The 15,763-nt window shown below is 42.0% G+C and overlaps 1 protein-coding gene across 3 annotated transcripts in view; it reads left to right on the forward strand.

Annotated features, from left to right (window-relative positions):
* The window catches only part of LOC148429711 (transducin-like enhancer protein 1), a 41,416-nt gene extending 30,899 nt beyond the window's left edge, over window positions 1–10,517 (forward strand). For all 3 annotated transcript variants that reach the window (XM_088417011.1, XM_088417020.1, XM_088417030.1), the window contains 12 exons: window positions 2,282–2,395; window positions 2,557–2,610; window positions 2,815–2,964; window positions 3,056–3,194; window positions 4,300–4,505; window positions 5,315–5,391; window positions 5,511–5,760; window positions 6,256–6,503; window positions 7,366–7,513; window positions 7,631–7,781; window positions 8,454–8,530; window positions 8,961–10,517. In XM_088417011.1, the coding sequence (XP_088273137.1) occupies window positions 2,282–2,395; window positions 2,557–2,610; window positions 2,815–2,964; window positions 3,056–3,194; window positions 4,300–4,505; window positions 5,315–5,391; window positions 5,511–5,760; window positions 6,256–6,503; window positions 7,366–7,513; window positions 7,631–7,781; window positions 8,454–8,530; window positions 8,961–9,068 (1,722 nt within the window). In that variant the 3' untranslated portion in view covers window positions 9,069–10,517. The remainder of the gene's footprint in view (window positions 1–2,281; window positions 2,396–2,556; window positions 2,611–2,814; window positions 2,965–3,055; window positions 3,195–4,299; window positions 4,506–5,314; window positions 5,392–5,510; window positions 5,761–6,255; window positions 6,504–7,365; window positions 7,514–7,630; window positions 7,782–8,453; window positions 8,531–8,960) is intronic.
* Window positions 10,518–15,763: the final 5,246 nt, after the last annotated feature.

Here is a 15,763-nt window from a genome sequence, read left to right on the forward strand (position 1 = left end):
GTGAGACACACAAGCGTTATGCAAGCAGTACACACATAGGCTTTCACAGTCAATTACACATAGCACACACTCATCTCCACACACACACACAACCAAGAGAGGCAGTGTGGTTAGATTTTAAGAGCCACTTAATACAATCATCAACTTCAGAGGTGTGTGTGTGGCCGCTTCAGTTGCGCTCTTGTGAGTTCTTAACCTATTTGCTAATAGGTCCACTCTGTTTTTTTAACCTGTTCCACACATGAGCAGAGTGGCTGTCATTAGTAGGAAAGTGCGGTCTAGTGCGACGTGTTCCCAGCTGATTAAATTAAATCATACAAAAAGTTGCGCACAACTGGATAGGTTTTATTGGTTCCCTACAAAACAAGACATCTCAGGGTGGCTATCAAACTGCGGGTCCTGATGAAAAATACCACAAATATAGCAAATGCATGTTTAATTTACCATTGAAAACGTAAATACTTTGTCAGTTTTCAAGTGGGATTTGGGGTTAGGGGGACTCTCAACAGTTGCTTCCGCTGCACAATTCTAATTCTGCTTAACACAACTTATCTTTGTTGGCACTTTCATTAGGGAAAGCATGTTCAATAAGGCGCACCCACGTAAAAAAACAAAAACTTTTTTTGAGCTGCACTCTATTCCGTAAGCAAGGCGCTGCCAATCTGAAGTAAACGTTTTTGATGAGTAAACTCGTTTTTTGCAAATATATTATTGTACTTACTTGCTTATACATATGTAAATATGTTCAAACAAGCTTGTAGGCTGAATGCCAAAACAAGCTTTTTTTTTCTCCAACATTTCCACTTTTAATAAAAAGTTCCTATAATGCCATATAATGCGCAAGTCATCAGTGTCAAGTGTCGTAAAGTCAGGCGTTGGTGTGCGCTTCCATCGGCGACTCAGCTTTGTTTCTGCGCTTGTGAGTATTTGGGGGGACTAGGACATCCAACACCAGTTTGCTTCAACAACGAGCAGTAGACAGAAGGCGAAGTCGCCAACAGATGCGTTTGCATCTTCGGCTGGTGCTTCAGTGTCCCCCGGCATGTTGTTTACGACAAAAAGCTACGAAAAGAATACACGGACTGAGTACAAAGTGTAGCAGGTTTCAGATCTAGATCGCCGGACGTAAATCTGCTACAGTCGGAGATCAGGCTGCGTATTTTTAAAAACATTTTTATAAAGCTTCACATCACAAAAGGACTCGCTTAATTTGGGCCCTCCGTCAACGAGTTAAGGCAAATCGGTGTTGGATGTCCTCTTCCCTTTAAATACTCAGTAGTCTGTTCTAGAGCATCCATCCACCTACCATTTTTTTTCTCCTATTATATTAAAATATTAAACTGGCCTCAGTGAAAACAACTGCTGGGTCGTGTAACGCCGGCTACGGATACCCAACCGATCGGTGTTAGCACAACACTCCAAAGAGCCTAGTTATGGCTAGGTACTTAGATCAGCCCTGCTAGATGCTGGGGGAACCATCCAGACCCAGAACGTTTTGTGTGAACGGAAAGGGGAACTACCGTACGGTACTGTAGATAGTTCCTGATAAAGTTCCTGCGGTGTGAAGGGGCCTATTATAAATCAGGGTTCTTCAATCCTGGTCCTTGGGGGCCAGTGTCCTGGATCTCTTTCATGTCTCCCCTGCTGCAAGACACCTAAGCTCCAGATCCGTATCCGTATCCAGTTGCGTCATCGGATTTATTTATGTCACGCTTTCTGCATAATGGGGGTGTGCTCGTTAGAAGAGATGAGCATAATTACCGATTCAAATCTTTTAATGTGTGTGAATTTGATTAAACACTTCAAAATGGAGCTCATAAAATTTTATGAATCCTTGAGATGAGAACAGTTTGCTTCTGGGATCGGGAAAATCTGCAAATAAGATGTGTCATCGTTTAAAGTGACAGGTTTGAAGCTGGGGAAAAAAAGTCACAACTTCTTGCATTCTCGTACAGGGTGTCCTTGGTTTATTACGTTGCTTAGTCTATCAACAATGTCCTACTCTGACATTGTGTAAAGTTACGGTTGTGTGAAAAACGTGTGACTGCCGTAACTACAAAACAATGCATGAGAAGACAGTGTCTCATTGTTAGCATTCTATTTTGGGCCGCCACAGAGCATTAGTCTGGCGAGAGGAGCAGGCCGGAGAATTTAAACACATGATAAGAGCTTTCTCAACTTTACTTGTTTAACATTGATGTGGAGTAGTTATGTAAGTCAACAAAACATATCGTTCCGAACCTTCTGGCTTAACCCCCGTTTTGTCTCCTACGCTGTGCAGAGTAACGCGCTGCTGCCCGAAAGCCTGCGCAGCTCAGACAAGCGACGGAACGGACCCGACTTCTCAAACGACAATAAGAAGCGCAAAGTGGAAGACAAGGACTCAAGCCACTATGTACGACACACTTGTCTTTCATTGGAACACTTTGACGCCTTAGTACTATTCACTTAACTAGACAGCGTAATGAAGCACAAATGTTTTTTTGCACTTTACTATTCAGCAATTTCCCTTTGGGTTATTTGATGAAGCTCTCATGGACGATTTTATCCTTGTAGGATAGCGACGGGGAGAAAAGCGATGACAATTTAGTGGTGGATGTCTCAAATGAGGTCAGTTTGTCTTTACCTGTGCCTTTTATCAATGCTTTTAAAAAGATTCATGCAAAACTTCATTTCAAGACTTTGGAGACATGGCTCTTGCTTGATTGGCATTCATTATGGTCCCCGTGGGAATCTTCCTTGAATACTGACGGGTTCATTACAGGAATTCTGTTTGCCTGTAATTAATTGTATGGATGGTTATCTCTCGGGTAGGAGCAACCCTCGCCTCGCGGCACGCCCCTCCCTTCCCCGAGAGAGAACGGCTTGGATAAAGCACGCCTTCTCAAGAAGGACCCCTGCAGTCCTGCTTCGACCGCATCGTCGGCTAGCTCCTCCTCCCTCAAATCCAAAGAGATGGCAATGGTTCGAATATTGTTTGGGTTCTTTTTTTTTTCCGTCAGTTATCACAACCTGTGAAGGTTAACATAACTTTGATGTTTTGTCTATGTGGCAGCGAGACAAAGCAGGCACCCCCGGGCTCAAGTCAAGCACACCCACTCCAAGAGGGGATTCCACTCCAGGGCCGAGCGCCACACCTGGCGTCCGACCCAGCCTGTCTAAAGCCCCTTCAATGGACATTCCACATCCTCCCAGTATGTCTCTTCTTAAAACAAAGTTCTGCCTGCTACTTCTAAAATTGGCTGAATTTTAACTGTACTAAACAAAGATATTGTTTTAAAATTTGTTTGGTTTTGGACAATAGATAAAGGGTAATTTTTTTTCTAAATTAGAAGCCAAGATGAACGCCATAATGTGAAATGAAGACACCCATTAAAAGATAGCACAAAAAACTTTAAATTGCTTTTGAAATGGCTTAAAATCGTATGACTATTGTACAATAGACGATTGAGTACGACTAATGTACAATAGAGAGGTTACGTATTTGTATTCAAAACATTTATTTAGCGATCTGTCAAAATTTCCCCTTTGAAAATTATGGTATATTTTACCTTCCTCTTCCGCTCTGAGTCACGTTTAGTGAATGAGGTCTGAAACGATTGCAAGAGTTGATCTTAAAACCGCGTCAGAATTCAAAACAAGACAATGCATACAAAATGATAATAAAAAAAGTACCAAACACAATATTTTGACAAGAGTAAAACAATCAATGACCTCAGAGGAGTGTAATACACCAATGCTTCCACATCTTGGGCAGATAGCATTGATAGACTTTAGAAAGTCCATAGTTGTGAATGATATTCTGTTGCGTACCTTGTGTTGGACCGGTGACCACTCCATAGTGTAGCCTTCCCGTTGTACGCAAAAGGAAATGGATGGTTAGAAGGCCTCCCACACAATAAATAGCTATCTAACAGATGTATGGTACTCTCTGCATCTACTGCGTCCTCATTGTGCTGCACATGTTTTCATGTCATTAGTAGGAGGATGTGTTGCTTCAGTACGCACGCACACACGCTAGTAGATCATGTGTTTAAAAGGAACCCGATACAATGGACGCTCATTAATATCAGTGAGGAAAAAGCTCACTAATTGCTTCAGGTTGAAGGCTAAGAAACCCAATCAATGTGTATATAATGAATATTTATTGAGCTTGTACCTCCCTGCTAATCCAATGTAGAAGGAACCTGCCTGGAGCCAACCTTTGAATCGCGTCACATTACTGCACAAGGGCATTTGACCTGGAATAGCCACAGCTTTTATTTCATGGCTCTTGTATCAAACTTTGTCTCCTCGCAGCTGCGGGTCTCAGGACTCCTCTGGCAGTTCCCGGCCCGTATCCGGGGGCGTTCAGCATGTTGCCTCACGCCGCGGGGATGAACGGTGAGCTGGCCGGGGCAGCCAGCGCCGCTGCCTACGCTGCCGGACTACACAACATTTCGCCTCAGATGAGCGCCGCGGCCGCCGCCGCCGCTGCCGTGGCGGCATATGGCCGTTCGCCAATGGTGAGAGTTGTCATAGTTCTGACCATCTGAGATATATTGGGAGTCTAGTTTAGTTTACCATGAAGTCATCAATCCAAACATTATTCTTAGGATTTATTTTTTTAGTTAATCACATCGTTAAATAAATGGTTGTTGGGTTTATGACATCAAATAAAACAGATTAAAATTGTAATCTAGTGAATGACTGAAATAAAATCAAGAATTTATTTTGTGGCCATATCGCCCATACCAATTTTAAATATATATAGATTCTTAATTTAGCCATTTAAGGCACTTGAGAATGAGATCTCATCTGCAATGCCAACCTGGCAGCGGCTGACAGAGTAAAGCAAATCGTCTTTAATTCTGCATTAGCGTGGGTTAGTGACAGCATGTTTTGACTCCCGCACAAATTCAGTTGTTAAACGCGTATTTGTTCAGTCAGCATGAGGCAGAGTTTATTTTTCAACAAGCTCATCACTCATTCCCGTATTTGCATAGCCTTCATTACATTGTTTGAATAGGTTCAGTCAAGTGGGGCCTGTGTCTGAGCAGCACTTTGCCGTAACTCTGCTTGTGTTTACTTAGCAACTGTTTGTGTGTCAGGTTGGGAGGTGTGCGTGTTTGAGTATTGGGAAGGTACCGACAGCTTTTAGTCTGCGTGTTTACCAGTCAAAGACTCTTAAACTTGTCATTCAATTTCAGATTGTGTGTGGTTGGTTGTTCTGTGCTCGCTAGACTTAATGCACTGTTGTGTACACAAATGTTGCCAGTGCATGTGTGTGTGTTTGCACTGTGCTCATAAATCGTCTGCGCCGTCTCTCATCAAGGTCGGCTTTGATCCGCACCCTCACATGCGGGTTCCTGGAATGCCTCCCAGTCTGACAGGAATCCCTGGTGGCAAGCCGTAAGTGACTTTGCAGCAACTTGTTTGATTAGCGCGGGAACATACAAGGTCATTGAAGGCTTCCCTGTTATTAAGCAATTATCAACATTGTGCTCTTTTTCCTGTAATTTGTGCCCCAGTGCGTATTCCTTTCATGTTGCGGCCGATGGTCAGATGCAGCCTGTCCCATTCCCCCCGGATGCCCTGGTGGGCCCAGGTATCCCTCGCCACGCCCGCCAGATCAACACGCTCAACCACGGCGAGGTCGTCTGTGCCGTCACGATCAGTAACCCCACGCGGCACGTCTACACGGGCGGGAAGGGCTGCGTAAAGGTGTGGGACATTAGTCACCCTGGCAACAAGAGCCCTGTGTCGCAACTTGACTGTTTGGTGAGTAAAGAGTGGTTTGAATGGCATATATAGGCCATTGAGACAGTAAAGAGTGCACTGCTCGGCTGGTACGCACACACATACAGTCTGCGCACACTAATTTGATCATACTTTGTTTACATATCTTTTTTTAAAATGTGCGATGAGCAACTCACGCTTATATTGTGTGGTGTACTCGAGATGAGCAATCCAATACACATAATGTAGCAATGTCTGCTCTAGACTCTGACACGTGAGATGCAGTGTAATATGAAATAGTAGAAGAAGAAGCTAGGCTGACTGTTAGCATATCTGATCATTACAATGTGGTTGTAAACTCTACTACTTGTCAATTTATCATGATGACTGACTTGTGAGACACGTTCACTCTAGTAGTTGGTCCTCTTTTTATGTCTGGCAACGATTCAGCGCGCTCCTCAATAAAAGTCCGGCTTCCAAATCGGGATTCGGAACATTATCAGCGGGTTGAAATGAAATTATTCATTTACTCCACAGAACCGGGACAACTACATCCGTTCCTGCCGCCTCCTTCCCGACGGGCGCACGCTGATCGTGGGCGGCGAGGCCAGCACGCTGTCCATCTGGGACCTGGCCACGCCCACCCCCAGGATCAAAGCCGAGCTCACGTCATCTGCGCCGGCGTGTTACGCTCTGGCCATCAGCCCGGACTCCAAAGTGTGCTTCTCGTGCTGCAGCGATGGCAATATTGCAGTGTGGGACTTGCACAATCAGACGCTGGTTAGGTAAGACCTCATGCACACCGCAACATTGGATTTACAACATATTCTGTACAAGATTTAGGTTATGTTCCAATATGGAACATATATAAATCCATATATAAATATGGACAAATGTCGTTGGCAAAACTAGTCTTTTGACCTTTCTATTGCATTATTTTTTGCTGCCCGACAAAAAAAAAAAAACAACTGATGATGGCCATAAAAGATTATATGTAGCAACATTTTTGCAGATTGTTAAAACTCGTATTTATTTCCCTGTTTTTTTTGTGTAAAGAGCACTAAGGTGGAATAGGGACAACAAAGTCAGGCTGACAACTTAAAAAGTACAGTGTCGAGGCGTGACGGCCACCAGTTTGAAGGTAATAGTGGAAAGCCGGAAAAAGGTGGACCTTTCCAAAGCCGACTTTCTTTTCTGCTTTGCTGTTTTTGTGTCACATATTGGGGATTGGTGTTTACCTGTTAAGAGATAGTGGAATGTCAGAACCGGTTGTGGTGTTTAATACCTGACACACACTTCTCCTTCCCTTTTGTGTTAAGGGCAAATATACCAATTGTGGCAAGGACAAAGTATGATCACTGTAGTCAGATGGGAGGATTCCGTCTCCAAAGCTGTTACTTTTTAGGAATTCAGAAGTGCATAAGATGGCCTATTTGAGCTATTAATAGGATAACCTTCATGCTATGTATTTTAAGTGGTTAAGGTATTTTCTGTACATTTGTTTGGCCTAATAATTGTTGTCCAAATCTGGAAATGGGCCAAAACGTGATGATAACCATATACAGTCATTTTACATGAACCTTAAAAGCACCTTTCAAGCAACCTGTTAGTTTCAGCCTGTTAAATCGCTGCATACCCACCCCGCAGGCAGTTCCAGGGCCACACAGACGGAGCCAGCTGTATTGACATTTCCAACGATGGCACCAAGCTGTGGACCGGAGGCCTGGACAATACTGTTCGTTCGTGGGATCTGCGGGAGGGACGTCAACTGCAGCAGCACGACTTCACGTCGCAGGTGTGCGCTCGGCTGGAAACAGCCATGCGCAATCCGCATTCACAGCGGACCCAGGACCCCGCCAACGCGGCCGCTGACATACTCACCGGTAACGCCACCTCTTCCTTCCCCGACCAGATCTTCTCTCTTGGCTACTGTCCGACTGGTGAGTGGCTGGCCGTGGGCATGGAGAGCAGCAACGTGGAGGTCCTGCACGTGACCAAGCCGGACAAATACCAGCTGCATCTCCATGAGAGCTGCGTGCTCTCCCTGCAGTTCGCCTATTGCGGTGAGACACGAGAGGTGTTTTCTAACCACGGTTTCACGGGAAGCAAAATCGACACAGACTTGCATTGACACAAGTGAAATGACAACAAATGATCAAAAATGAAAACACACATCATGCTGAATCTAGTTTGAATTAGTAGGAGCCCCGTTCTTATTTTGTTTTGGTTGCAGAAAATCCCTCCTCAAAACACAAATTCACCATTTTTTAGAAGCTTGTGTATCCTGGTTTAGATGTTTTTAGCGGTCCCCAACAAAAGCTCTGAAAGTCACTCAAAGTCTTTCTATGGAACGCTTGAAAAAAAGTTCGCCTCCCCCATGCAGTCAGTCCGCAACTGAGAAAATCTTGCCCAATAGCAATTTTTTTAACAAATACGAAAAAAAAATGGTTGTTTCGATTCAATCTCTGCGGAGTACCATGACTGAAAATCGACATTAAAAAAAGAACCACGCCCAGTGCTGCTTTAATTGATATTGAGAGAAGACTTGCTCAATAACTATGCGTAAGGCTAATAAAATACTTTGAAGCGTATAAGACTGTGTGCATTAGGCTGTATTCGACTTAAACATTGCAACCAAACAACCTAAGTTTGTGGACACAATCACGTAAACAATGAGTGTGACCTGTTGTTTGCCTCAATACAGATTGCATTGAAGGGCTTCTGTTATTATGCAGGTAAATGGTTCGTGAGCACCGGAAAGGACAACTTGCTAAACGCATGGAGAACTCCTTACGGCGCCAGCATATTCCAGGTATGCACTGTCGGTACTTCACGTTCCTGAGATAATGAATGTATTCAGCGTGACCTCGGATGACATCAATCATTACGTCACCCTCACAATATTACCGTTTGCCTGCTTTGTATCTTGGCCCCCGTACATCGTGGATGAATATGATGAACCCACTCACAGGAGTGCTCAGGCTCTCCATAGTTTTAACCAGGCAAAATACCCCTCCAGGTCATCATGTCACATGCCGTCCCACCAGGCTCCACCTCATAATGGCTCAGATACTAAAATGCAGTATTTTCATACATTTTGCGCTTATTTCAAATATGTCTACAATGTGTTCAAATCATACGGGAGTGCCGCAATTAAAAAAATAATACATATCGGTTTGGATCTTGCGCCCTTTAGTTAGTTCAGTCCAATTTTCATGCATGTCTTTTCCCTCCCCCTGCAGTCAAAGGAGTCGTCCTCAGTGCTCAGCTGCGACATATCTGCGGACGACAAGTACATAGTCACCGGTTCCGGAGACAAGAAGGCCACTGTCTATGAGGTCATCTACTAACACGGCTATGAAAGGCTTGTCTGTATCGTCCATTTTTACAGCTTCAAATCGTGCACATCCCCTTTTTTGTCGCAACTTGGAAAAAGAGAAAAAAGACGGACCAAGGCGGATGTTACTGGAAGGTTGGAACGCTGCCTCTATTCTGTGGATCACTTAAAGGGCGACACAGGACCATGCATTTTATTAAAGCGGAGTAAACACTGAAGCCAACAAAAGCATTGCGGGAAAATGCCACCCCATGACAGAGTAGACAAAAGGGTGGACATAAGCCAAGAAGAATCTCGGAGGCGGCGCGAATGTTCTGCTCAGAGCCTGTTGCCTCTTTGCCCTCTGAACCTTAGCTCCCTGCTTGGAGACGCCCACGCCATCTCATCGTGGCCTCTGCTGTCCTTAGCGATTCCACCTACACATGGGCGCGCACACACAAACGCACACTTTCACATAAACAGATCGTTCCTGCCATCAGTTGTCCTAAGGCTCATGTAACATTTTAGCATCTAACACCAGGGTGGCGGGACATTATTCTATTTTCTGTAAAGTCCTCCAAAGGCCATACTAAATTCATGAAAAAAAGTATTATGGAACTAATATACATACGTATATGATGAGCATTTGTGAGGGAAACTTTTCAAGTTGGCGCTAAGCACGTCCACCTCTGTTCACATCTTGGCTCAGGTACTCCTGGTGTCTTCAGGTTTCTTCCCACATTCCTAAAATATACATTTTAGGTAAATTGAAGAGCCCTAATTTGACCACTTTTTGTGTGTACGCCACCTGTCACCCAAAGTCATTTGGGATAGGCAGGGCTCCCGCAACACATACAGCATGAGGACAAGCACGACAGAAAATGGACGAAGTCTTCTGATGCATGGGTTTTGAGTCCTTTTCAAAAGGTCCCCCTTCACTGATTTTATGCTATTAAAGAATTCAAACAAGGCAGACCAAATAAGAGTTCATTTATTTATACAGAACCTAAACAGTGATTTTAAAACTTTTTGGGCATCCAAATTCATTTAGTTATTCACATAAATATTAGAATCTGAACGTTCTAAACTTCCATTTTTGAACTGTACAACTCAGTTGCGTCAAAATGCCATTCATCAACAATACTTAATTGTCATATAGTAATTGATTATTTCGCTCATTCAACAGCTGCCCCACACAAAGAACGACCAACGTCAATGCTACTTTTATTACAGCATCATTTAAAATGACAATACTTTATGACTATGTGCTTATGTTTTTATTTTCTAATCTATTTTTGCCCAGTGAATGTTTGTAAAAATGTATATAAGTCTTTTCTGTTTGGTTTCTTATGGGAAGTTGTTTAGAAATAAAGTGTTTTTGTACATGTTTTACATGGAAAAGAAATGTTGAAGAAAACTTAAATTGTCTTAACAGCTAATCTGAAAAGTTTAGAAAATAAATGGTGTTGTTTTTTTAAATTGACGTAGTCTTTGTGAGGTTTTCTTGGCACCAATTATCTTTTTCCCCCGTTTTGAGTAGCGCGTGGTCTTGCGGCTTGAACGAGCATTACAATATATTCTGATACAGGAAAGGCATTGTGATACGTATTGCCATAAATTAGACCATTTTTGTGAATAAATTGATAAGGAAAAAAACATCTTCCATGGCATATTTAACGATTTAAAAAACAAAAAAATTCAAAAGAATAGAGAAATTCTAGCAGCACACCATTGGCTTGTTTTTAAACACTTAAAAAAAAAATAGCATTTCCACATTTTTTTCTAGCATGTCCTTGACTGCGGGAAAAGAGATAATAAATATGTCAAATTATGGTATGGAGAATTTTGTTTAGCTTTTTGGGCAGCTTCTTGTTTTTGCTGACTTGCCAGCATATGTCTTCATTATTATTATTATTATTATTATTATTATTTAAACAAGTCCGTTATGGATGGTTGGCTGCTGCCAGTGGTACTTCCCATATTATGGTCAGCCTTGTTGGACCCCGTTTCGGGACCTGCTTGTTGTGGCTGGATGGTAAAATCGTAACGTCGCATGTGCATTGTCAAATCGGTCCGCTTGAAATATATACGTACGTTCTCAATTAAAACACACAGCAAATATATCCACAATGATGATATCAGTCTTTCTTCTTTTCATTCCAAAATGTTTTCCAGATAGATGACTTTGCCCACTTATTGCAAACAACATCCGATCTGTGAAACTGATAGTTATTTATCAAATACTTTAGCAGAACGTTAACCATTTATTACTCTTCTCATTCCAAAACGGAATCAACTTGACAGTGATCGTTGTTTTATTACCAAACTTAATAGCACGGTAAGAAAAGATTGCAAAAATGCAAAGACATACAAGTTACGAGCGATTTTTCTCCACGGTTTAACGGATTATCGTCGAGAGACAATTTTTGCTTTGGTCATCATGAGTCAATTGCACATCTGTGGCCATGGCGTTAGCTCGCTAAAGCCTTTCAAAACAAAAGTTCAGATTTATATACTTTAATCATTTTGAATGAATGCAAACAAATACCAAATTGATTTGCATTTTTTTACTGTTTAAAATGTTTTTGAGTTATGATGACTGGTTTAGTATTTACATTTAATGTATTTTCTCAGCGAATATTTTATTAACATTTTGTGAGGGCTATTTTAAGAGGAAAATGCACGCTCGCTTCCCGACTTGCCTGTCCGGCAAGCTTTCTGGCGGAACAGACGAAAGTACGAATGGAAAAAAAGACTATTTTAATGAAACAGAGTGCGTACCAAAAACTATGGCCTGATACTCATGTGAGTAAAGTAATTTATGTGCACCCCTGCATATAAGGCACATACGATCAATATATTTGCGCAGTAGTAGATTGTTAATTCACAAGAAATTGTACAACGCAACGAGGGATCCCCTTGCATTAATTTTGTCAGTATGTTGTAACTAGCCAACGGTTATTTGCATTTTTCAAACATATATTTTAATCAAGTATTTTTTAAATTATGCCATTATTTTATTACATATTAAAAATGCTGTACGCAATCTTACAAAATATTACAATTGTGTTTTTCTACTTTAAAATTCAAAGTTAAAAAAACAATCCGAATGGGAATCTGACTTGAAAGGTGTTCTAATATTCTGAAATAGATTTTGAGTTAATCTATTTATTAAAAATATTGCAAATAATAGCATCACACTTAGGTAATTTGAACAAACATTATTTAGGGCATCACAAAAATACAATTTGGTCAAATTTATTGAAAATTTGAAGCAATTATTTTTTTAAGTAGATTGAGGTCCATGTAGACTTGTGGAGGCTTTGCTGTTGAAAATTTGAAAAAGCTGCATAATACTTTGCATTGTTTCCATGATGTGCTTGGCAACTCGTGTCCTGCTGAGTGATAGCATCATGTAAGTTATTGAGTCATTGTGAGTTATCCGTCACGTCTGTGATCACTGCGTCCTTACTGTCCACCACTGTCATCAGTTGATCCTTCATCTAGACTTCATGACCCCTTTTCACCGTTCAATGACATAAACTAAGGTGAGTCAGTGAAACCGCCATCTGCTCATTTGTTGCCATATGTCATTTGTGACCTATATGGTAAAGTGTAGGACTCATAGGTGTCGAACTCCAGTCCTCGAGGGCTGGCATCCAGCATGTTTTCTGGTTTTCTTTCCCAAACACACCTGATTCAAATGATTAGCTAATTAGCAAGCCCTGCAGGAGCTTCAAAATGATCCCAAACATTTGAATCAGGTGTTTTTGATGGAAAAGGTTTGAAAACATGTAGGATACCGGCCCTCGAGGACTGGAGTCCGACACCTGTGACTTAGGTGAATATGGATTGTTGAGCTGGTCTAGAGGGCGTGTTTGTATTGTGCTGTCATATTGTGTATTTCTATTTTACGATGGTGGTGATAATGGTAAAACAGGTGCCAAATGATCACTTGAACACACCAAAAAGCCAATCACACTTGAATGTTGATTTGAAGTCTCGTATGTTGTTTACATCTTGCATGGTAGAAAAAATGTGCCACTTTTCTGGTCTCCTGTTGCCCAGCACGTCACCTTAGTGTGAATCCACTGTAATGCCCCCCCCCCCAAACCTGTTAAGTGTTACTCTGTGATTTGTCTGCTGGTTGTTATTCTATTGGCGCATGAACACGTGGCATGGATACGGAGCGTGTCTATAATAACTCAAAGCAGCAGCTGTTCAAATCAACCGCGTGTTAAATAGCACACCAGGCCGCCAATCCGCCCTTCCATACTAACACCCACAACAAACAAACTCTGAGATCTCGCTCTCTCGTCAACTGTAAATCTGATCAATTACTGTGAATGTTTAATTCTCCGTCCCCGGTTTTACACACGCGCGCGCACACCCCCCCGCGCCCACAGGCAGTATGAGGCGATTAGGAGGCAATTACAGCAGCGGTAGTGACAAAATGAAAGCTGATCCTGGGAGGAAAAATGGGAGACAATGTCAATGCACGCTCAGAATGAGGCGCAGTGAACAGCAGCGTTCTCTTTTCATCATCATCTCCGCTCTCTTTTTGTCCGTCTCTCTCTCCCTGATACATTGACGGATTATTCCTCCCTAAAGCTCCCCAAATCCCTAATCCTATTTATCTCAGCACCACACGTAAAAAAAAAAAAAGAAAAATAAATAAATATACAAAACAAAACAAAAAAGCTCTCCTCCCACTGCTGTGTACAATGTAGACGTGGGAGCACTTCTCATTCTACCCCCATTGCTCTTTTGTTAATACTGACGGGTTGGAAACATAGTACTTAAAGTGGTGTGAAATGATTATAGGCTATAGAATATAATGAAAAAGAAAATTTTACGGGATTATTCCGTTCCGTGGTTGGGATCGTAACGCAATTTGGCTGTATGGCGGGCAATCCAAACCTGTTAATTAGCTAATGCGTGTAAACCCAGGTAAAAACATCAAAATTGTATATACGTATTAAAACTTGGTATCAAAATAGTATCGTGAGTGCTACTTATATATAATGTACATGCATACAATTAAATATAAATAAAAAAATACTAAAAGGATTTATTTACTTTGTTTACTTTGAGCGACGTGAAAGCTTGTTATGACCATATTCCCTAGTGAGGGTAGCCTAGGCTAGGCAAGTTAAGCCTTCTTTGTATTTCTTGATTACCTCCATCTTCATTTCCACATAAATCATCTTCTTACTTCTCTCTTTAACATCAGTAGCAATCTTGGGACCCATGGCTGATCAATTCAAGTTTGAATTAAGCACTAAAATGCACTATAAATACATTTTTGTAAGCACTCACAGGAGAACAAAGCTTTAACGTTCTGCCATTTTGGAACGAGTGACGCCGACCAATAGCAGACCAGCATTGTAGTGACGTAATCAGTGACGTGTGTATCGGCTTATGAGTCCGGAGTGACCCGCAGAGCCACGCACGCACACTGACTGCCATGTTTGAGGTATCGTAAGGTGAAAAAAATGCCGTAAAGAGGGGAGAAAGAACGGCGCGGTCTTCGTTGTAAGCTGAAAAAAAACGTGAGGCAGGGACGTCGTAAATCGGGGGTCCACTGTACAAAGTGTATTGTTGAGCTAATGTATTAAGGCCGGAGTTCAGATACAAACAAATGTGTAATCAGTGAAAAGTTTAATTTGCCATCTTCGATTCCCTTCATGAACTTCCGACTTTGTATCAGTTTGAGCGGGGTTAAGTCTTCACTAGACTCGACACCAAGTTCATTAAGCAAGTCAGGATTGTCAGTTGACGTAAAACTAACCTTGATGCTGTCAGTTAGTCGATAAACAAAATGTTCGATCTCTGCTCCCTACATTAATTCGTCTTCATATTTTCTATTATCATTTGACTGCATAGCCTGTCCTACTTCTCACATACCTCCGAACGTTTTCTATCTGCTCACCGTCCTCGCCGCTCATACCGCCTTTTGAAAAGAATGGTAAAGAGCAATAAGGGAGTGGTCATACACATTGTATGCTGAAAGAGGATAGTAATCCAGTCAATCTTTCTGCTTTGTACACACATAATTGTCCTGAGGCACTCCTACTTTACTAAGTTAAGTGACATAGGTGTGTACATACACACACCTATGTCATTAACGCGATCAACCTATGTTTCTCCAAGATAGAATAGGCCAAATCATGAACAACAACTAGCACGGCCTTTACCCATAAGAAGTCCTTCATCACTGTTCTCCAGTAAAACGTACATCCCTCTTCTGTACACTGTGGCTTTGACAGTCACAACAAGCTATTGCCAACTGTGACACAGATGGGTAAGTGGCTACAGATGTCTTGATCCTGTCATTGTAATCTTCAACATGAAAATCAGCCCCCTTTTCCGTACAAGGATGGAGGATGAAACAAGTTCCCTGCATTCAAATAGGCTTGAAGAACCTGGTGCCTCCCTGTCAGAGTTTTGCACAAATTCTTAAAATTGGGCAATGTTAAGAAGTTGGCACATCCCCCCCCCAAAAAAATGCATGTTTGCGCAGTGTCCACAGTCCAATAAGTGGATCAAAGTGAATGACGAGAGATGGATAGTGGCACAGATAGCGGTGCTTTGGTCTCAAAGCTGCATTGGGGAAAGGCTGTGTCCTGTTGTCTATGTAATGAGGACTTTAGGCAACCTGGCCTTCTGATAACCACTGGTTCAAAGATGAACTCACCTAAGTAATTTGCAAAATTATTTGCCACACTG

The sequence above is a fragment of the Hippichthys cyanospilos genome, chromosome 1, assembly GCF_059441005.1.
Source record: "Hippichthys cyanospilos isolate Australia breed blue-spotted pipefish chromosome 1, RoL_Hcya_1.0, whole genome shotgun sequence".
Taxonomy (NCBI): Eukaryota; Metazoa; Chordata; class Actinopteri; order Syngnathiformes; family Syngnathidae; genus Hippichthys; species Hippichthys cyanospilos.